The 21,487-nt window shown below is 48.3% G+C and overlaps 1 protein-coding gene across 1 annotated transcript; it reads right to left on the minus strand.

The window, feature by feature from the left end:
• Window positions 1–5,026: 5,026 nt before the first annotated feature.
• VEGFB (vascular endothelial growth factor B) lies at window positions 5,027–19,907 on the minus strand. The gene is made up of 7 exons (XM_081841422.1): window positions 19,303–19,907; window positions 15,463–15,517; window positions 12,877–13,076; window positions 10,999–11,075; window positions 9,512–9,544; window positions 7,332–7,457; window positions 5,027–5,630 (listed from the first exon to the last, which is right to left on the minus strand). Exons 1-7 carry the CDS (start codon window positions 19,375–19,377, stop codon window positions 5,585–5,587), a joined length of 612 nt encoding a protein of 203 aa, XP_081697548.1. The 5' UTR covers window positions 19,378–19,907; the 3' UTR covers window positions 5,027–5,584.
• Window positions 19,908–21,487: the final 1,580 nt, after the last annotated feature.

Below are 21,487 nucleotides of genomic sequence, written 5' to 3' on the forward strand. Positions count from 1 at the left end.
GTGTTTTGACTATGTGCAATTTTGGCTTTAGGTGCAGTCCCTGGAACATAACCCCTGTGTAAGTTGCTGGCTTAATTTATAAATTTAGCAAAATAATAATAATTAGGGTTGGCCCAGGTCAGGAGCACCCCAGACCCTGAGATTTCAGGGCCCAAACCTGAGACCTGGGGAGGCCACTGGTGACATCATCAAGGGCGGCCCATCCATTAGGCAAGATGAAGCCACTTGCTTCAGGCAGCAGATCTGCCTCCCTGCACTAGCAGGCTTTCACCCGTGCCTCACATAACCCCACTGCCCTTGCCACTGCATCAGGGCAAGATCGGTGCCAGGGTGTAGGCAAAACACCTCGGGCCAGCCCTGGGGGTCATAGGGAGACAAGCCCTGGTGTTGTGATGGGGGTGGGCCCTGGTGATTCTTCCTTTGCGCTCCCTCCCACCACTGAGCCCTGGAGACGGAGGTTAATTGGGAGAGGGGAGGGGAGGAGGGCAGATCCCTCAGAGAGTCTGTGCAATAATTTGGAGCTGGCTCCCACTGGACTAAAGCTTGCAAGCTGCATGCGTAGTCTTCTTGATCAATTTTTTTCCAGGCACTCTCTCTGTGGAGATTTGAGCCCTCCCCCTGCCAGCTGGAAGGGGCCAAGCAAACCTGGAGGCTTCAGGGCAGCCCTGGAGGTCTGGCAGCCCTAGGAATAATAGATAGCGGAGTATGGTATGTGACCTGGTCAAGAGAGAGGGGGAGGCAGGAAGCTCCCGGGCACAAGTCAGCCAAAGAAGGGGAAGGGTGAAATATTGTGCAGAGGCCCAGGCGCCAGAGCCGAGGCTGTGAACACACTCAATGCAAACCCTTCCAAAGAGACCACCACAATATATTAGACATATATGGTCTGGAGACTAGCCGATAGTGAAATATGTAAATACTTGTAAGTGTGACAAAATGAGCAGAAAGGAGAGAAGACCACGGACACGTCATCTCAAGGCCAATCAGCCATTCTAAAGACAAGACCTTCAAAGGCAGCCGTGCTGCCAGCTCAATGCAGTTTTGCGATGTGATTTAGCCATATATGTCAAAGAGCAACTGTCTGTTTCCCAGCCTCTGTTTTGGTGGATGATTTTGGCCAGAAGTTAGAATTGACATCCTCCCCGCCCCCCAGCACCCTTGGCTCTGTCCCTGGTCCAGGAACCAGATTCACAGAGATGTGAAAAGCAATGCTTTTCTTGCCATGCCACAAAGGGAAACCTAGTCTCTAGTTCAGGGGTCAACGGGCCAAATCTAATTCACAGGCCAAACATCAGACTCCAAACATTTGTCCCTCCGTGCCATTTTTCTGCACCCATGGCTAACTGCCCCACACCCTGATGTCATTTCATGGGGAAACTGGCTGGTGTACCTGAACCCTGCAGTAAGTAGGATTGACACATCCTGTTCAGGAAGTCTGGTCCTGCTTGGGCCACTCCCAAGGGCCAACTTGGACAAATGGGTGGGAAAGCCCACCTGCCAATCACCTTACATCAGTGTAACATCAGATGATTGGCATGTGGGCAGTCCCACCTACCTGTTCAAAGTCAGCCTTCTGGGGAGGTGGGTGGAACATTCAGAGAGCTGTAGATCTTTGCGAAGTGCTGGGGAACCTGCCTCCTTCCAGATATTGCTGGACTACAATTCCCATCATTCCTGGCCACGCTGGCTGAGTCGTGAGTCCAGTAACATTTGGAGTGCCCGCATGTAATTATCTGTATGGCAGGCTTTGCCCAGTGATATGCGTACAAAGGAAGAAATGACAAGCCTTCCCCTGAGCACATGAGGAGTGCATACGCACACAGTTTCTAGGATTCAAAGGCTTCCAGGTTGAAGAACCTGTGGCTTCCGCAATTGGGAAGCCTTTAGAGTCCTCGCACGTCCCCATTTAGGATCAATCTGCTTGTTGTTATGGAGCCAGCTCCTTATTCTTCCAGTTATGTGAAACTCACACAGCCAGGATCCCCCGACACACACACACTGACACACACACAGAGCAGGCATGGCCTGGGGAATCCATGCGGAGAAGCACGTCTCCGCCTGGCACTGCCAACGCTGGGCATGGCTGGGCCCATTCAGCCAGCCTGGGAAAGAAAGGAGCGAGGGACTCAGTCATTCACGGGCCCTGAAAAGAGGAGTCGAGTTCCACCGGGCTGGGGAGGGCCAGAGGGAGGGCGCTGTGCTAACAACGGCAGCCCAACTGGAGCTGCAGGAAAAGCCCGGCACTGCTTCACCCTGGCCAAAATACCTTGCCAATTTATAAACTGCTACCCATTAGCCATAATAACTAAATGGGAACGGTGGAGCAGCAAGTAGACATGGAGCCAAACAGAGCCTCCACAAGCAGAGGCAGTCTGCTCCATACCAGATGCTGGCAGTGGGAGATGGCTATTGTCTCCATGCCATGCTTTGTGGGCTTCCCAGGGGCATCTGGCTGCTGACCACTGATGGAAGCAGGATGCTGGGGCAGTTAGAGGGTAGACTCTGGATTTTTACATCTCTGTGGCCTGGCAGAAGACTTGCTTGTCTCTTCCAGAAATGCAAAGAATGCCCTTCTCAGAATGAGGCAGCCTCCTCTAGGGTATAACAGGGATCCCTTGTGGATACTTTCTCATCCATTCATAGCACCCGCTTTTTTCCCTTTTGCAAAACCTTTGGCAGAAAGTCTGCTTCCATGTATTCAGCAGCAGCTGGGGCTAAATATGTTTCACTGAAATATTCCACCAGCACTCCTTTACCCCGTCTACATTTCCTTCCTCTGCCCTGAGGCAATTTCTAATTTGTAAGCTTGCCCCCTTTTACTCTGTCAAACACCACTGAGATCTATAAGGAGTGGGGGACCTTTGGCTCTCCAAATGTTGGTGAATTATAAATCCCCTGGCACCTGCCCATGCTTGATGGAGCTGATGGGAGTTGTAGTTCATCAACATCTGGAGGGCCAAAGGTTCTCCACATCTGCTGTAGATGAATAGAGATTAAGGTTTTAATGCCACAGTAAACATGCATGTGCCCGGGATGCTTTCCACTGTGGGCTAATAGCAACTTAGTGGAGTGTGGGAGGGGGAGGGGGAAGCGTTTTGATTCAGGAAATGGCACAGGAGAAAGTGTGAAATACAAATTTCCTCTTTTCCTTGAGGTTTTCCAGATAAGCTGGCCTCTAGAAGTACCTGTAATTAAGAACGTGCACCTGAGTTTGATTATTTCCTCCTTCCTCCCCACCCATTTTCCTTTTGTGCTATGTCTTTTAAGAATATAAGCCTGAGAGCAGCCATAAATGTCTCATTTACGGTTGCCTATATGCTGCTCTAGAAGTCTTTATTTGGCTGAAGAGCAAAATAAAAATTATTTAAATAAATACATAAAATAAAGCCTATCTTCCCTGAGCAGCATTGCCCTGGCCAATATTAGAGTCCCTTCTGGCTGCCATTAGGTAAATTGGGGGGGGGGTATGGGAAGCCTGCTCACAAATCTCCTGCACAAATAGCATTGCATTTGCTCATGCTTATTCCTAGGGACGCGGGTGGCGCTGTGGTCTAAACCACAGAGCCTAGGGCTTGCCGATCAGGTGGTCAGCAGTTCAAATCCCCACAACGGGATGAGCTCACGATGGGATGAGCTCCCGTTGCTCGGTCCCTGCTGCCCACCTAGCAGTTTGAAAGCACGTCAAAGTGCAAGTAGATAAATAGGTACCGCTCTGGCGGGAAGGTAAACGGCGCTTCCGTGCGCTGCTCTGGTTCGCCAGAAGTAGCTGGCCACATGACCTGGAAGCTGTACGCCGGCTCCCTCGGCCAGTAAAGCGAGATGAGGGCCGCAACCCCAGAGTCGGTCACGACTGGACCTAATGGTCAGGGGTCCCTTTACCCTTTACCTATTTCTTATCCTCCAAATGCTTTCATTAACTCCAGATTCGACATTTGAATTGACCGCTCCTAGGGGCAGGGGGCTTACCTAACATCTGCTCTAACCTGTGAAGCATCATATATATTGCTAGCCTGTTAATTGTTAAGTTGTAACTGCAACAAGATGCTGCAGCACAGCAAGATGTTGTTTGAGAATCCAGCTAGCTGTGCCCTATTCCAGAACACTCCATTCCATATCCACCTAATAGTCAACCACCTTTCTGTGGCTATTGCGTATGCTCAGTCCTTATTGGAGTGTTTTTGGGGTTTTCCCCGACTTAGGATTCTTTTCCTAAACCTTGTGTGTGTGTGCGTGCGCAAGGGGGAAATAGCTGCTCTGTCTGGTGTTTGTGTATGTCAGTACATGCATTCATTTGTTTGAGTGAGCAGGCTTATCAACGGTCACTCATTAGATGAAGTGCCCTGGGCTTCATAAACATTTAAGTAAAGCCAAATTTCCCCAGATGTTTAACCCAGGAAGCTATTATGAACGGGAACACTTTCACTGTAAAATCTAAAATACCTTTGAAAATACAGCTGAACTCACCCCACCTGTTGCCTCCTTCTCCCCACCCTATCCTAATCTAAATTTAGGAGCATAGGAATCTGCCTTCTACTGAGTCAGACCATTGGCCCATCCACCTCAGTATTGTTTACTCTGACTGGCAGCTGCCCTCTGAGGTTTCAGGCAGGCAGTCTCTTCTAGCTCTTCCTGGAGACGCCATGAGGGACTGAGCCTGGCATGTTCTGTTTGAAATTTAGATGCTCCATCACTGAGCTACCACGAGGCTTGTCCTTTGCCGCTATGACTCTGTCAAGCAGGGTTGCAAACATGGCACCCTTGGGTGCACAGGTAACCCACAGAAGCCTTTCCTGGTGCCCACAAGGTCCCCTGCTGAAATCAGGCTAGCTCATAAACTAGACAGTAGTCTGTGCTTGATCTGCAGTGTGTGTGTGTGTGTGTGTGTTGCCCACAACAACTTCTCTGGTTTGTAAATGTGCCCACTAAAATGGGCGAACCCCACACAAACTACCCACGATGAAGAAGAACGGCATTGTGGGATGGCGTTCTGGAAGGCACGCAAGGTAGAGAGGTCGCGGCTCCCAGGAGCTGTGTCTTAGTGGCAGATCTTTATGTTAAGAGTAATATTCCCTCTCATAAAAGAGCGGCTCTTTGTGACTCTTCTCCTTCGGCCTGGAAGAGGGAGGGATGCCGGAAGCTTCCCCAACGCACCACAAAAGGTGGGAAGAAAGCGAGTGAGGGGCGGGTGGGAAAAGAAAAGAAAGCTCCCTTAGAGGAGAGACAGTTATAAATTAGAAGCAGCCCAGGGGAGGCCCAGGACAAACAGACGACCAGTTTAGCGGTTGTTGTTTTTAAATATGAGTGGGACTGATCTCAGTGTCCTGACACTGAGGAGATGCTCCTTCAGTCTGCCTTCCATGGGAGTGTGGTACGGCTCTTGCGTGTGGTACAGCCTCCTTCCGCTGTGAAGAGAGGTAATCCGGTATGGTGTTGCAGTGGTAGATAAAGAAGACTGCTTCTCCTTCCCCAGCGACCATTGGACGTCTCCTTGGCAAGTCCCGTGCTTCATTCCCACCAGAGAAAAGTCATCACCGGACCGAGAAAGGTCCGAGATCCAAACTCCTCCAAGTCCTGGCTTCCTGTGCAGCTACGCTTTTGCTTTCCTGCCGGATCGCCTGCGGTGTTTCACACACCTGCAGTAAGAATAAACCCTCCTTTAAAAATGTCCTCTGGTTTCTTTATACCTGTGGGGACTGGCTCCCACTGGGGCTGGCAGGGCGGAAGTCAGGGAGCCCAGCAATAGGTGGGAGCCGAGGCAATGACAGTTGTAAGGAGAAGGCAGGCAGGCATAGACTGAATATTCAAACAAACCGCTGTGTTGCAAAGAGAATGTCAACAGTCTAGGCAACACGGTGACCATATACATACGTAACAGACAATCTTTATAAAATTCCTTCAAACCATAAAATGTTCAGAATGAAACCATTAGTCTCAAAGTCTCTGAAAATCTTTAAATGAAGCGAGGTACCAAACTTTGTACGATGAAAGACAAGCTGTGAAGCTTTGTGTATTCAACAAATATGATGTCCAACACTGAACAGTGATTCCGGATATTGACTACTGTTTCGTAGAATTCTTTGTCAGTGTGGTGGGAGGATAAAGAATGCTTCATAAACCCATCTTATTTTGAATGAATGCATGTAAATGAAAATATCAAATGCTGTGGAACAGCGCTCATGTAATAATGTAGTCACCAGTCACCATGCTGACAAAGAATTCTACGAAACAGTAGTCAATATCCGGAATCACTGTTCAGTGTTGGACATCATATTTGTTGAATACACAAAGCTTCACAGCTTGTCTTTCATCGTACAAAGTTTGGTACCTCGCTTCATTTAAAGATTTTCAGAGACTTTGAGACTAATGGTTTCATTCTGAACATTTTATGGTTTGAAGGAATTCTATAAAGATTGTCTATTACGTATGTATATGGTCATCGTGTTGCCTAGACATTGTTGGCATTGACTGAGGGCAGACTGAGGGTGGTGGGGAGGGACCCCCTTTGCCCAAATAGAGTAACCGTCTCTGCTTGCGTCCCTTCAAGGGGTCACAGGAGGTAGAAATGTTTTCTGGGGTGCACTCATAAAACTAGCCCCACCCCCTCCGTCTGGCACCTGCATTCCGAAAAGGGTGACTTTCATAATGGGGAACCAAAGTTTAAAAACTTGAAGCCGTTGGTTTGAGTTCTACCCCCATAGCAGGAGAAAACGTGCTTGTTCCACATGGAAGATGTAGCCTGCATGTTTTCTCCTGCTCTTGAGGGTAGGACTCAAACCAATGGCTTCAAGTTACAAGAAAGGAGATTCTGACTAAACACCAGGAAAAACTTTCTGACGGCAAGAGCTGTTTGACAAGTGGAATAGTCTCCCTCTGTGGGTTGTGGATTTTTCCCCTTCATTGGAGGTTTTTAAGCAGAGGCTGTGTCATGGACACTTTAGTTGAGATGTCTGCATTGCAGGGTGTTGGACGAGATGACCATTGGGGTCCCTTCAAACTCTACGATTCTATGAAATGAAATAAGCCAAGTTGTTGGCTTGGATCCAGGTACCTTAAGAGGTAACATTTCCCATAATGCCCTGGGAGTTGTGGGCAATTAAAATGGTGGCCCTAAGCCACAGATCTGACGTCGTTGCTACTGGCTGGAGCTGCTGCCCGTTAAAGCCTGCCAGGGCCCATCAAAAGATTGGGGGGGGGGGTGCCACTAGCACGCACTTGGCCCGAGACTCCCTCAGGCCCAATAGTATCTGGAAGGTACCACACTGGCGGTCCCTGGCCTGAAAGCCCACCATTAGAGGGATGTTCAGGGTTGGGGGGGGGAGGGAGGTGAACCCCACCTGCAAGTGGCCTTGTTGAATTCCCAGCCACGCTGCTGACAACGGACGGAATCACGCTTGCATACGCATTCACATGTCAGTGGGTTGACCCGCTTCTTCCTGTCCGGACAGGGCGCGCAAGACGGGCTGTTGGGAGAGGAGGATCCCAAATGAAGCAACATCTTGGAGGAGTGCCTTCCAAATGTGTGGGGTTACAAGCTCACCCCACATTTCCCCTCTTTTTAATTGTTTTCAGACAGCGTCCCTCCTGTGCCTTTTAGCATGTGGAGGGTATGTGTCCCCTTTTTACAAAGGACATTCCTCGATTTGGAGCTTTGGGGCTACTTTTGGTTGCAACATTATTGGATTTTTAAAAAAACAAGTTTACCTATTGGTGAGCTTTGTGTTCATTTAAATTTGGATGTACATTACATGAACCATTGATTGTTCTTTTTATTCCCCCCCCCCCCCACTATTGGTATTATTATGTATTCTCACTGTACTACCTTGTCAATTAAGCGGTGTTAAGAGGTATATATAGAAATTAATTGTATGTATTAAGCAGGATATAAAAGAATTATTGTTATGGCCAAAACAGTTTTGGATTGCTTTTATGCGAACTGCTTTGAACACAGATGTATTTGCAGAAAATGTGATTGATAAATAAACTGAATATGACTAGAGTGAGTCCTCTGTTTGAAAGGTTATCTGGTCCAAGTACTTATGGCTCTGGGTTGCGTCCGTTGTTTGTTAAGGGTGCTGAGAGTTGTCAGAAGACACCTATTCCTCTCACAGAACTACAATTCCCAGAGTTCCCAGGGAAGAGGGGTTGATTGTTAAATTACTCAGAGAATAGGGGAAGGGGGGGTTACTAACATCTTTTAGCACCCTTATCAGACTATAGCTTTCAGAATGTTAAAGTGCTGTAATACTGTTATAAACGTATACTGCAAATGGGGCCGAAATTCTATTCAGGGTAGACCCCCTGAAATTAATAATCTATGCCACTCATGCCCATTAATTTAGGGGGCCTACGCTGAGTAGGACTAATATTCAGGGGCGGAGCAAGGGTGATGTGGTGGGGGCGGTCCGCCACAGGTGTCACCACTGAGGGGGTGACAAAATGCCGGGGCCTGCTGCGTCTGCAAGCGTCTCTCCACGCTGCCCCAAACGGTCGGCCTGCCGCCTCCCCCTCAGCTGTAGGGTGGCTGAGTGGGAGGAGGCAGTCAGACTCCTCGGAGGCCCCTTGGGCGCAGGGCACATGCCCGATCGGCTTGCTCCACCACTGCTAATATTGGATGCAACCCAAAGAACCATAAGATGTATTTTAATGCAGGGAGTTGGACTAGGTGACCCTAGATGACCTTTGCAACTCTAAAATTCTATGACTCTATTGATGCTCCCCCAACATCATCATCATCACCATCATTATTATTACAATATTATAATTATTAATTACCCACCTTTTACCCTAAATTCCAAGAGCAGGTAACAACAATTGCAGCAATTAAACTATTAAAAACCAGTTAAAAACCTACAACCACAGAAATAAGGTGGGTCGTAAAAATATACAGTGGTACCTCGGGTTACATACGCTTCAGGTTACATATGCTTCAGGTTACAGACTCCGCTAACCCAGAAATAGTGCTTCAGGTTAAGAACTTTGCTTCAGGATGAGAACAGAAATCATGCTCCGGCGGCGCAGCGGCAGCAGCAGGAGGCCCCATTAGCTAAAGTGGTGCTTCAGGTTAATAATAATAATTAATAATAATAATTTATTATTTGTACCCCGCCCATCTGGCTGGGTTTCCCCAGTTAAGAACAGTTTCAGGTTAAGAACGGACCTCCAGAACGAATTAAGTACTGAACCTGAGGTACCACTGTACATCTCAAGTTTCAGAGTACAGTGGTAATTCTAGTTTTGGATGGGATCCGTTCCGGAGGTCCGGTTGGATCCTGAGGTTTCCTGAACCTGAGGACTGCTTCTGCGCATGCGCAGACCGTGCGGCGAAACCCGGTAAAATACTTCCGGCTTTGCCACGCACGCATCCCGAAGTTTACGTAACAAGAGGATAAGGTATATGGAGGTTTTGACTGTAATGTTTGTATATTGGTACAGGGTGCTTGAGGGGAATTAAAACCTACACACACACACACACACACACAAAATAGAGGCCTATAAGAGGGAGAATTTTTTTTACCTGTGCGTGGGCAATCTATAAACTTCCTTTGGTCTGAAAAGCAGAAGAATAAGGTTAGTATTTGGTGCTTGTTTGGCATTGATGGCTCCCAGCACTACCTAATCATTGCTCTTCCCCTGCAAGCCTGCGAGCAGAATTATAACTGGCTTAAGAACATAATAAGAGTCTGGCTGCTGGATCAGGCCAAAGGCCCATCTAGTCCAGCATCCTGTTCTCACAGAAACTTATGGGGAGCCCGCAAGCAGGACCTAAACACAGGAGTGATCTCCCCTCCTGAGGCTCTCTGGCACTGGCATTTGGGATCATACTGCTTCTGAAAGAGAAGGGTGAACCTAGTCATCCTGGCTCATAGCCACTGGCTAGTAACCTTCTCCTCCATGAATTTGTCTAATCCTCCTTTGAAGCCATCCAGGTTGGTGGCTATCACGAAATGGTCCCAGTCACCTGGAGAAGAGTGACTAGTGGGGTGCCACAGGGTTCTGTCTTGGGCCCGGTCTTATTCAACATCTTTATCAACGACTTGGATGATGGACTCAAGGGCATCCTGATCAAATTTGAAGATGACACCAAACTGGGAGGGGTGGCTAACACCCCAGAGGACAGGATCACACTTCAAAACGACCTTGACAGATTAGAGAACTGGGCCAAAACAAACAAGATGAATTTTAACAGGGAGAAATGTAAAGTATTGCACTTGGGCAAAAAAAATGAGAGGCACAAATACAAGATGGATGACACCTGGCTTGAGAGCAGTACATGTGAAAAGGATCTAGGAGTCTTGGTTGACCACAAACTTGACATGAGCCAACAGTGTGACGCGGCAGCTAAAAAAGCCAATGCAATTCTGGGCTGCATCAATAGGAGTATAGCATCTAGATCAAGGGAAGTAATAGTGCCACTGTATTCTGCTCTGGTCAGACCTCACCTGGAGTACTGTGTCCAGTTCTGGGCACCACAGTTCAAGAAGGACACTGACAAACTGGAACGTGTCCAGAGGAGGGCAACCAAAATGGTCAAAGGCCTGGAAACGATGCCCTATGAGGAACAGCTAAGGGAGCTGGGCATGTTTAGCCTGGAGAAGAGGAGGTTAAGGGGTGATATGATAGCCATGTTCAAATATATAAAAGGATGTCACATAGAGGAGGGAGAAAAGTTGTTTTCTGCTGCTCCAGAGAAGCGGACACGGAGCAATGGATCCAAACTACAAGAAAGAAGATTCCACCTAAACATTAGGAAGAACTTCCTGACAGTAAGAGCTGTTTGACAGTGGAATTTGCTGCCAAGGAGTGTGGTGGAGTCTCCTTCTTTGGAGGTCTTTAAGCAAAGGCTTGACAACCATATGTCAGGAGTACTCTGATGGTGTTTCCTGCTTGGCAGGGGGTTGGACTCGATGGCCCTTGTGGTCTCTTCCAACTCTATGATTCTATGATTCTATGATTCTATGGCCTGTCTCTTCTTCAGCAGCCCCCCACCCTTCTGACTCTCACCTGCATTCACAGGTAGTGTGCTCCTCAAAAGTCAGCTGCTGCAAGTGGCTGCGTTGGAACTTGCTCAACAATAACACCTGGAGAATGGGAGAAAGGAAGGAAAAAGGAGGCCATAAGAGGACTGTTGATGGTTCTGACCCAGAATTCATCTGGGCAAGGGATTGAGGCCCGGTGGCCCTCCAGATGATGTTGGACAAACTCCCATCATCCTTAGTCATGCCAGCATCTCTACCCATCAGATGGGACGTGGGTGGCGCTGTGGTCTAAACCACCGAAGAAGAAGAAGAGGAGGAGGAGGAGAAGTTTGGATTTGATATCCCGCTTTATCACTACCCGAAGGAGTCTCAAAGCGGCTAACAATCTCCTTTCCCTTCCTCCCCCACAACAAACACTCTGTGAGGTGAGTGAGGCTGAGAGACTTCAGAGAAGTGTGACTAGCCCAAGGTCACCCAGCAGCTGCATGTGGAGGAGCAGGGAATCAAACCTGGTTCACCAGATTACGAGTCTACCGCTCTTAACCACTACACCACACTGAGCCTCTTGGGCTTGCCAATCAGAAGGTTGGCAGTTTGAATCCGCGCGATGGAGTGAACTCCCATTGCTCTGTCCCAGCTTCAGCCAACCTAGCAGTTTGAAAGCATACCAGCCACGAGTAGATAAATAGGTGACGGGAAGGTAAATGGCATTTCTGTGTGCTTTGGCATTTGTCACGGTGTCCCGTTCCACCAGAAGCGGTTTACTCATGCTGGCTACATGACCCGGAAAGCTGTCTGAGGACAAACACCGGATCCCTTGGCCTGAAAGTGAGATAAGCGACGCAAACCCATAGCCAGCTTGGACTGGACTTAACCGTCCAGGGGTCCTTTACCTTACCTTACCCTTCAGATGTGGGGCAAGTGGGCATGGCTTAGGGAGAAGCAGCCTCACAGGCCAAATTTTGCCCATCATGGGGTCCAAATTTGGCCTGGGAGGCTGTTTCTCCCCAAACCAGAGGTTCCTCACTCTGCAAAATGCGGACTTTAGGGGCCTAAAAAAAGGAGCTCCCACCTTATAAAATAAAAATAACCAAGTATCTGAATAACTAACTAATCAAAGGACAGTATATGTGTATGTAACTTGTTAAGATACTTTTACTCACCTTGCAGGGCTACATTTTCCAGAGCTCTCTGTGGAAAGGGATTGGTTGTTAAACCACTCTGGGAACTGTAACTCTGCAAGTGGAATTGGGGTTTTCTAGCAACCCTTGGCCCCCTTAACAAAGAATTATTTGGGAGGAAGCCATGACTGTTTAAAGTGGTATCATAGTGCTTTCCGTTTGTGGTATGAATGTAGCCAATATGTCTAAAAATATTGTGAAGCTTTTTATTTTTATAATGATATTGAGAACAAACCAGAGCAAATATTCTGGAAAACAAAAAACCCCCAGATTTTGTGGCTGTGGTTCACTTATTTACTTTTTCATTTTTGAGGGTGGGGGCAAGTTAACCTCACATGTAACCAAGAACTGGCCTATCAACTTTGCAGGATCCTTCCCTCTTCTTGAAGGGTGCTAGGTGTCCTGGAAATATCCTGAGCCATGAAGGCTAGCCCTTTAGGATGAAAGGGGCACTGCCCACCTGCCTCAGTCTGCCCCCACCGAGAATATAAGAAGAGCTTTGCTGGATCAGGCCTGTGGCCAACAGTGGCCAACCAGATGTCTCTGAGAAACCCACAACGGCTGTCTCTGAGGGCAACTCTCCCCACATGAATTTGCAGGCATCCTGCCTCCACAGGGAGAACATAGCTGTTGGCTGCCACCACCACCACTCTGGAGGGCAAAAGGTTCCCTGTCCTGGCCTTACTGAGGGGATTTCCCCTATTCTTGCCCCAGTTCGTTACCTCCATGGTCACTGTATACGTCCGGGACGGCATACACTGTGCCGATTCATCAGCGCAGCAGCCGACACAGCGCTTTAGAGCCACGCAGGAGGGCACAATGAGGTGGCTGATGACTAAGTCCGGGTACTCCTTGTCCAGAGATACCATTGTCTCCTTGGCTTGGCAGGCGCTGCGGCTGAACACCTCCAGGAACCTCACCACTAGAAGAAGAAGAATCATTGTCAGAGGGCTATCTCTGAGGAGGGAGGGAGGAGGAGGTATCCATTTCAAACAGATTTAAACACTTAATTTGGTGGCTCTGACTAGGGGTGGGCAAATCCGCTAATCTCCGTTTCTCATTTTTCCTGGCTTAAATTCAGTTCTCATTTCTGCATTTGCAATTGGGTGTTGTTCTTTGTTTTTAAAGTGCTCATCAATTTTTGTCAGCGTTAGTGTGTATTTATCCCAATATATACATAAGAAGAGCCTGCTGGATCAGGCCAGTGGCTACTGTGAGAGCATCCTGTTCTCACAGTAGCCAACCAGATGCCCGTGGGGAGCCCACTGCATGCAAGATTTGGGCACAAGAACTCTCTCCCCTCTTGTGTTTTTCAGCAACAGGGAAATCAGGAGCTTTACTGCCTCCAGCTGTGAGGGCAGAGCATAATCATCATGGCTAGGAGGCACAGATAGTCCTCTCCCACATGAATTTATCTAATCCTCTTTCAAAGCCATGTAGGTTGGTGGCTGTCACTGCCTGCAGTGGGGGGGAGTTCCACAGCTTAACTGTGTGCTGAGTGAAGAAGTACTTTTTTTTAAATAGCTGTCCTGATTCCTCCAACATTCAGCTTCATTGGATAGCCATGAGTTCTAGTGTTATAAAGAGGGAGGAAAAAATTCTCTCCACATATATATATATTCTTTCTACACACCATGCATAATTCTATAAACTTATTTCGTGTCAGCTCTTGTTGAGATTTTTACTAAGCCAAAAAGTCCCAAGGCTGGAACCTTTCCTCACAGCGGTTGTCGCTTCATCCCATGGGTAGGCAGCCTAAGGCCCGGGGGCCGGATGCAGCCCAATCGCCTTCTAAATCCGGTCCGCAGACGGTCCAGGAATCAGAGTGGTTTTACATGAGTAGAATGTGTGCTTTTATTTAAAATGCATCTCTGGGTTATTTGTGGGGCATAGGAATTTGTTCATTCCCCCCCCAAAATGGTCCAGCCCCCCACAAGGTCTGAGGGACCGTGGACCAGCCCACGGCTGAAAAAGTTTGCTGACCCCTGCTCCATCCCCTTGACAATTTTAGGTTGAGCTTTTCGGAAACTTTTCCAGCTATACGATATCCTTTTTTGAGGTGAGGTGACATATTGGTACAGTGGTACATACACTTCAGGTTACAGACTCCACTAACCCAGAAATAGTACCTCGAGTTAAGAACTTTGCTTCAGGATGAGAACAGAAATTGTGTGGTGGCGGCAGCGGGAGGCCCCATTAGCTAAAGTGGTGCTTCAGGTTAAGAACAGTTTCAGGTTAAGAACGGACCTCCAGAACGAATTAAGTACTTAACCTGAGGTACCACTGTACTCAACTTTGCCTTACATGCACATCGTTTGGCAAAGCAATTTCCCCTGACGTAATCCATTTCTGTCCGTCATTTTCAGGAATATATGCATTTTTAGACACCCTTTCTAGTAGTATATACATTTCTAGACACATTGGCTAGAGAATGGCATTGCAAAATTAGGAATTTCGAAGGGCAGCTGTTTTGGTTTTTGTATCATTTCAGAAAGTTTGAGTTTGTTAGTTCAGGCTTTCAGTGCAAACGGAGCCAAATTTATTCCCCACTCCCAGAGAGAGCCCCTTGGAGTGTGATACAAATAGAAGAAATAGCTAATAAAGCTCACACATAATTATCAATGGGCATGGTGCTGTAAACCATCAGTAGGAATAAAAATAAACCAGAGTCCTGGTTAAGAAGTCTAAAAATTTGAGAGTGAGCAAAGGGGGAGGTAGCAAGTTTATTGAGACTTGGACAGGAAGGGGATGGCAATAGTGTCCAACAATAGTTAGATCCTATCATCCTATCAACAATAGTTCAAGATCCTATCCTGCTAATTAGTTTCTTTCCCCATTCAGTGAGGGAAAATGTGTATATTAAGGAAAACTGCAAACAAACCTGGGCATGTTAGGAGAAATCCACCCTAAAATGCCAATAAACTTTTGTGGGGATATTTCTTTTTAATTGCAGACTGGTGTGGAAATTTAGAGAGCTGAACTTATAACTGGGGGGAAATGAGAAACTGAGAGAACCCAAAATGGGGAGATTTAACCTGCTCTTTCCTTTCATTTTATCATCACAACAGTTCTGTGAGGTAGGGCCAGGCTGTGAAGAGAGTCACCAACCCAAGATTAGGTCCCGCAGTGGGCTGCATTTGAACCCAGGTCGCCGCAGTCCTAGACAAACACGTGTGAGCTCAATATCTGGGGCTGGAGGAAGATGTGTTTTGGGGTGTTTTTTTCTAACAGTCCCTCTCTCTCTCCGTCCAGGAGTAATGCGCAACCCCACCCTCAAAACCACTGTCCTCAAACTCCGTCGCTCTTACCTTCTGTAACTGGCTCCACAACTGGTTCCATCTCATTAGTTGGATGCGGCAGAATCTGCAGATAGATCAGAAACAGCAGCAGATCAGAAATAGGGAGGGCACTTTGAGGAGTCTGCTTCAAGCTATCTGGGCCACAGGGATCCATGCACTGGGAACCTCTGGGCTTGATCACTGCCATGCGCCTTGCATGGAGCCTGGTCCAGAGACTCCAGATCCTGCAAAACACTCCCACTAGTCTGTTGGTGGGGACAGACCACAGCCAGCACACAACACTGGCGCTTAAAAACATGCGCTGTTGTGGGGGACATGTCTGCACCATTTTATGGTCCCGTCTCTCCCCCCCTCCCCCACAGCTCTGTTACGTGTAGCAGCTTTTTTGAGCTATGCCACACATACACACAAACACGGCAGCCATTTTGTGACTGGCGCTAATGGCACTTCCTGAGGATCCCAAATGTGCCTGCCCAAGAGGTAGATTGCCTCTGAACATGGAGGTTCTGTTTACATGTCATGGCTGAACAACCACCTCCACAAATTTGTCCAGTCCTCCCTTTTAAGGCAGCCACCACCGCATCCTGTGGCAGTGAGTTCCACAAGTGAATTACGTCATGTGGTGTGAAGGAGCAGCCCTCTCTGCCAACAAGAACATCATTAGAGCCCTGATGCTGGATGAGGCAAAAAGGCCGATGGAGACCAGCATCCTGTTCTCAGGGTGGCCAACAACTGTCTATGAGAAGCCTGCAGGCAATGTTCCCCTTGTTCGTTCCCAGGATTTTCCTCAATTCCACTTGGTTCTCTAAGCCTTCCTTCCATGGCATCGTCATCAGTGCATCAGTGGTAGCAAATTCCAGAAGCAGGTCACACACACATAGTAATCTTCTTTCTTTCTTTCTTTCTTTCTTTCTTTCTTTCTTTCTTTCTCTCTCTCTCTCTCTCTCTACCTACCTACCTACCACTGAAAGATCCCAAGGGGGGCAGAAGACATGAAGGCTGTAAATGTGCTATAGGAATTATAATCTGCAACTGTGTGTATTTACTATACATTGAAAGCACACCCAAAGCACACTCTTTCCCTCAAAGAATTCTGGGTGCTGTAGTTCACCCCTCACAGAGTTGCAATTCCCAGCAACCCTTAACAAACTACAGCACCCGTAATCCTTTGAGGGAAAGAATGAGTTTTAAAGGCATGCCGTGGTATACACAGCCTGGATCCCTAGAGCAAATGGATTTTTATACGGTTTTATTTAGAATATTTATATTGCCTGCTCATAGAGATGCCTGTCACTGAGCCAGTTCCCAGTGTGTGCATAGTGGTGTAATGGTTAGGCTGTTAGACTGGGACCTGAGAGGCCAGGGATTCAAATCCCCACTAGGCCATGAGTGGCCTTGAGCCAGTCACAGCCTCTCAGCCTCACCATGGTTGTTGTGAGAATTAAATGAAGAGGGGGAGAACCACATATGCCACCTTGAGCTCTTTGGAGGAAAAAACTTGGGATATAAACACAACAAAATATTATTATTATTATTATTATTATTATTATTATTATTATTTTGCATACCACCGTACACCCACAGATCTCAGGGCAATTTACAATACAAAACTACAAAATAAAAATATTTATAATAAAAATAAGAACAAACCAATCCAAAAATCCCGCTAGCAGCAGCACCACTGAGAAATGTACTATTGGCTGTATTCACACTGTATTTCCCAAAGAATTCTGGGAACTGTAGTGGCTTAAAGGTGCTTGGATTTGTAGCTCTATGAGGGGTAAACTACACTTCCCAGAATGGTGCTGGAGAGCGGCAGGCCCAGTGCCAGTGGGGCATTAGCTGAAGGCCCCAGGGGCCTGGAAAAGTCCCTCGGCAGCTCGAGCCGGCTGCCCCACCACCCACCACCCTCCCTGCCAGGCTCCTGGGTGCTTTTTGGGCGGCTGGTGTTGCTTTTAAACAAGAGCAAAGCTCAGCTGCCGCCACCACCAGTGGCTGCCCGCTGTCTTATGTAGCTCAAAGTTCACGTCCACACCATACATAAAAAGCACATGTTTTCCCTCAGACAACCCTGGGAACTATAGTCTGTTAAGGGTTCTGGGAACTGTAGCTCTGTGAGGGGTAAATCTCAGTTTCAAAGGTTATTTGGGGGGAAGCCATGTGCTTTAAATGTGTGGTGCGCTTTTACAGAAGTTCCGCGTAGGATGACAGCCTGATCGGTGGCTGGACACATGCATCATTAAATTACCCATATGGTGGGCAGAAAGTGCAAGCGCACATGGGGCCATGCCAGGAAGGAAGGAAGGGAGGGAGGGAATTTATTTGTCAGAAGCCATGTGGCAAGAACCCACAACTCTTGAATAGCCAACATCCAAGTGGCCAAAATTGCCTATCTGCTGATTGGTGCACGGTGACTCTGTTTCTAAGCTTTGACCCACAAAATGCCCTTCTCTGTAGTGTGAGGTGGGGGGGGGGAGCAGTGGTTTGTAATGTTGCTGTAAGGATCCTTCCATGTGCAATGCTTTGAAGATTTGAAAACTCAATACAGGTGTTATCTAATTTGTAACCTTTATTATTATTTACTGTTAATTTGCAAATCCTGCCTTTAAAAGTGGCATGCAAATTATGAATAAGGTCCAAGGTGGGTTATTGCTGGTTTTTGGGTTGTTTTTTTTTAAGAAAAAGCTAACAGTGCAATCCTAAAGAACTTTACTCAGAAGTGAGTCCCACTAAGCTTACTGTTACTCCAAGGTAAGCGTTGCATAGGACGGCAGCCGAAATCCTGATATTCTCTCTGGCTATCGTTTAGACACAGCTGGAGGGAAATCTTTTGGGGATTTTTACCTCTGTGACTGGCTAATGTGAAAGGATTGTTTATGTGTCCCAAGGTTTAGCTCCGTGATCCGTTTTTGATTTTTAATAACTAAGGCTGAATCTTGGAAACCCCTGCGAAGCAAAGAGCCTCTGAGCATTTGTCAAAGGACACGAAGGGGCCCCTAATCTCTGACAAGCAAAGTCCTTACATAGACCCTCTATCTATCTATCTATCTATCTATCTATCTATCTATCTATCTATCATCTAACTATCTGTCTATCTATCTATCTACTGTTATTTAAGGGTACTGGGAACTGTAACTCTACGAGGACTAAACTACAATTCCCAGAGGGGTTTTTTTGGGGGGGGGATGCACTTTGAATTTGTACACAGTTCGAGTGGGGCACCCAAAGCAAAGCATCAGGATTTGAGTGAAACGGGAAAAAGTGGGGGGGGGGGGGAGAGAGAGATAGAAATGCCAAAAAACTTAACAGTCCAACCAGCACCACAGCTTTGACAATCAACGCATAATCGATCACATGACACAGTGCACACACACTATTTGAATGGCAATGCCCATCAACTGGGGGGTACCCCCTCTAGTATTTTATTGGGGGAAGGCAAAGGGACCTCGGCCCCTAGTAGTTGTGGCTCCTATGTCCTATACCATCTGGGCACACCAGTTTGGGCTATGAACTTCTCCCCGCGCCCCCTTCAAAAAAAGCCTCGCCCCTGCCTGCAGTCCTGACAGCACCCCATAACCTCACCCCCTTCTGACACACCTCTCTGTCTTCCTCCGCATTGGATGCCCATCTGAAACCCACCCAGCCTTCTCTGCCAGCCCCCATTAGTGCCAGCTCGCTATCCCATGCCTCTGGGGAGTTATTTAAAAAACGAAACAAAACAAAAAAACCCAAACTTGCTTGCCATCTCTCTCTCCTCTCACCCCGCTTCTTGCTCAATGCCAGGGGCTTTTGGGTGCCCACTCCCAGCCACGCTCTCCGTGCGCCCCCCAACGTCCTGTGCCCACCTACCGTCGTGGCGGCGCAGTAGTGCAGCTGCAAGGTGGTAGCCAAGAGGAGCTGAAGGGCACCGCAGGGGGCGTTCATGGTGGTGCCAAGGCTGCCGCTGCCGCTGCTCCTGCCGGGCAAGGGGGCACACGCGCCCGCCTCGGGCTCCTCTTGGAGACTTTTCTCCAAAGTTTGCTGGCTCGGCGGCAGCTTCTGGGGCTGCTCTCCAGTCGATTGGGGAAGGAGGGCGTCCAGGATTCCCGCCCCCCCCCCGCGCCCCTCCTCCAGGATTTGCCACTCAGACAAAATGCCCAGCCGACGGGCAGCCGCCACTCAGGAACTGGGCATTGCCCCTGCACCTGGGCATGGCTCAGATCAGCCTGGTGCCCGGCGCAGCCGCTCGCTTCTCTCTCGGTGCCATCCTACTCCCAGCACCTGGGCGCAAGGAGAGCCAGGGGCGGGTACAGGTGCATCTCCGCAGCTGCTGCCGCCGCCGCTGCTGCCCAGGGAGGAGGTGGCGACGGCGGTGTCGTCGTGCCAGGCGGCCGCAGAAGTAACTGGGCTCCAAGTCGAGGGGGGAGAGAGAGAGAGGGAGACAGAAGCTGCTGGCACAGCGAGGAGAGGGAAGGAGGCAAGCGAGCTCTCATGTGACTGTTCAATCCCACCCTAAGGGAGGGAGGGAGGGAGGCTGAGCCTGGCTGCTGGCGCAGGTCAGAGAAAGAGAGACCGGTGGGGGGATAGGCACCCCCTATCCCAAGAAAAACCTTGAACCATACAGGTCAAGGAGGGTCTGCTTCACCCAGCATCCTGCACCCCATCACACCTTAAAGCAGCCACAGCTGGATGCTTTGGAGAGGTTTCCTCTAGAACTGGTGAGGGCAGCAGGCTTCAGGTCCCTTCAAACTCTACAATGTTGTGAGTCAGATGGTTAGACTATCCAGCTGTTTTCTGAAAACTGATAGGCAGCCGCTCTCCAGAGATTGAAGCAAGAGTATCTCATTGAGGGATGAACCACTCTGCCACTGAGCTATGGTCCTTCTCTAAAAAATGAAACAAGATTATTCCAGTCCTCATTGTCTGCTCTATCGCTGAGTGATGTGTGTGGGTTTTGGGGAGGGCAGTTATCTTCTGCAACATGACATGGCGGGTTTATATTGGGCCATCCACACTGCCCTTTCGCTCTGTTGTTTTGCGAGGCTCCCCCAGGGTTAGCGCACTCTTGCTATTCAGAGGGGCGCTCTTGCGCAACGAAAGCAGGACAAAGCAACAGCAGCCCTGGAATATTTGCGGTATGAAAAGTTGCAGAATTTCAGCTGGAAGTTACAAGACTTGCACCGATTGGAAGTGACGCAGTCTGTCCCAAAACCTTTGCAGCCGGTGAACAAGAAGATTGAAAGCAGGATTGTGTATAATCGCCACCAAGCCATCATGAACACAAATCATCATGCCTTCTGGAAGCTCAGAACCAGGAATGGAGGTGACACTGCCATCTCTTGCTGTTTGTCCACACAGCAGTTTGGCATTCAAAGGTAGACTACCTCTGGAGTTGGAGGTTCCATCAGGCACTCTGCTGGGCTAAAAGTTGGCAGGGTAGATTTCTCATACGCTCCTCCTCCTCCTCCTCCTTGGGAAGAGCCACAGAAGTCCAAGGGGCCATTGCACCTGGCCCATATTTTGTGGCCAATGTTAATCATGCAATTTTATAATATTGTTGCAACCTGCCCTGGGTCCTTACGGTGATAGGTGGGCGAGAGAATCTGAGAGATACGCCAGTGTGACGTAATGGTTAGAGCAGGCATAGGCAAACTCAGCCCTCCAGATGTTTTGGGACTACAATTCCCATCATCCCTGACCACTGGTCCTGTTAGCTAGGGATCATGGAAGTTGTAGTCCCAAAACATCTGGAGGGCCAAATTTGCCTATGCCTGGGTTAGAGTGTCAGACTATAGGACCTGGCAGAGCAGGGGTCGAATCCCCACACAGCCATTAATCTCACTGGGTTACCTTGGGCCAGTCACCATCTCTAACCTACCTCACAGGGTTGTTGTGAGGATGAAACGGGGATGAGATGAACCATGTACACCACCTTGGGATCTTTGGAAGATAACAGTGATATTATATATATAAATAAATATTTTAGGTGGTCGATGCTGTGACTTGCAGTTTGTTCTACCCCAGAACGGGTAAAATAAATACACAGGGTTGGAGG

The sequence above is a fragment of the Podarcis erhardii genome, assembly GCF_964252035.2.
Source record: "Podarcis erhardii genome assembly, chromosome: 15".
In the NCBI taxonomy this organism is placed as follows: domain Eukaryota; kingdom Metazoa; phylum Chordata; class Lepidosauria; order Squamata; family Lacertidae; genus Podarcis; species Podarcis erhardii.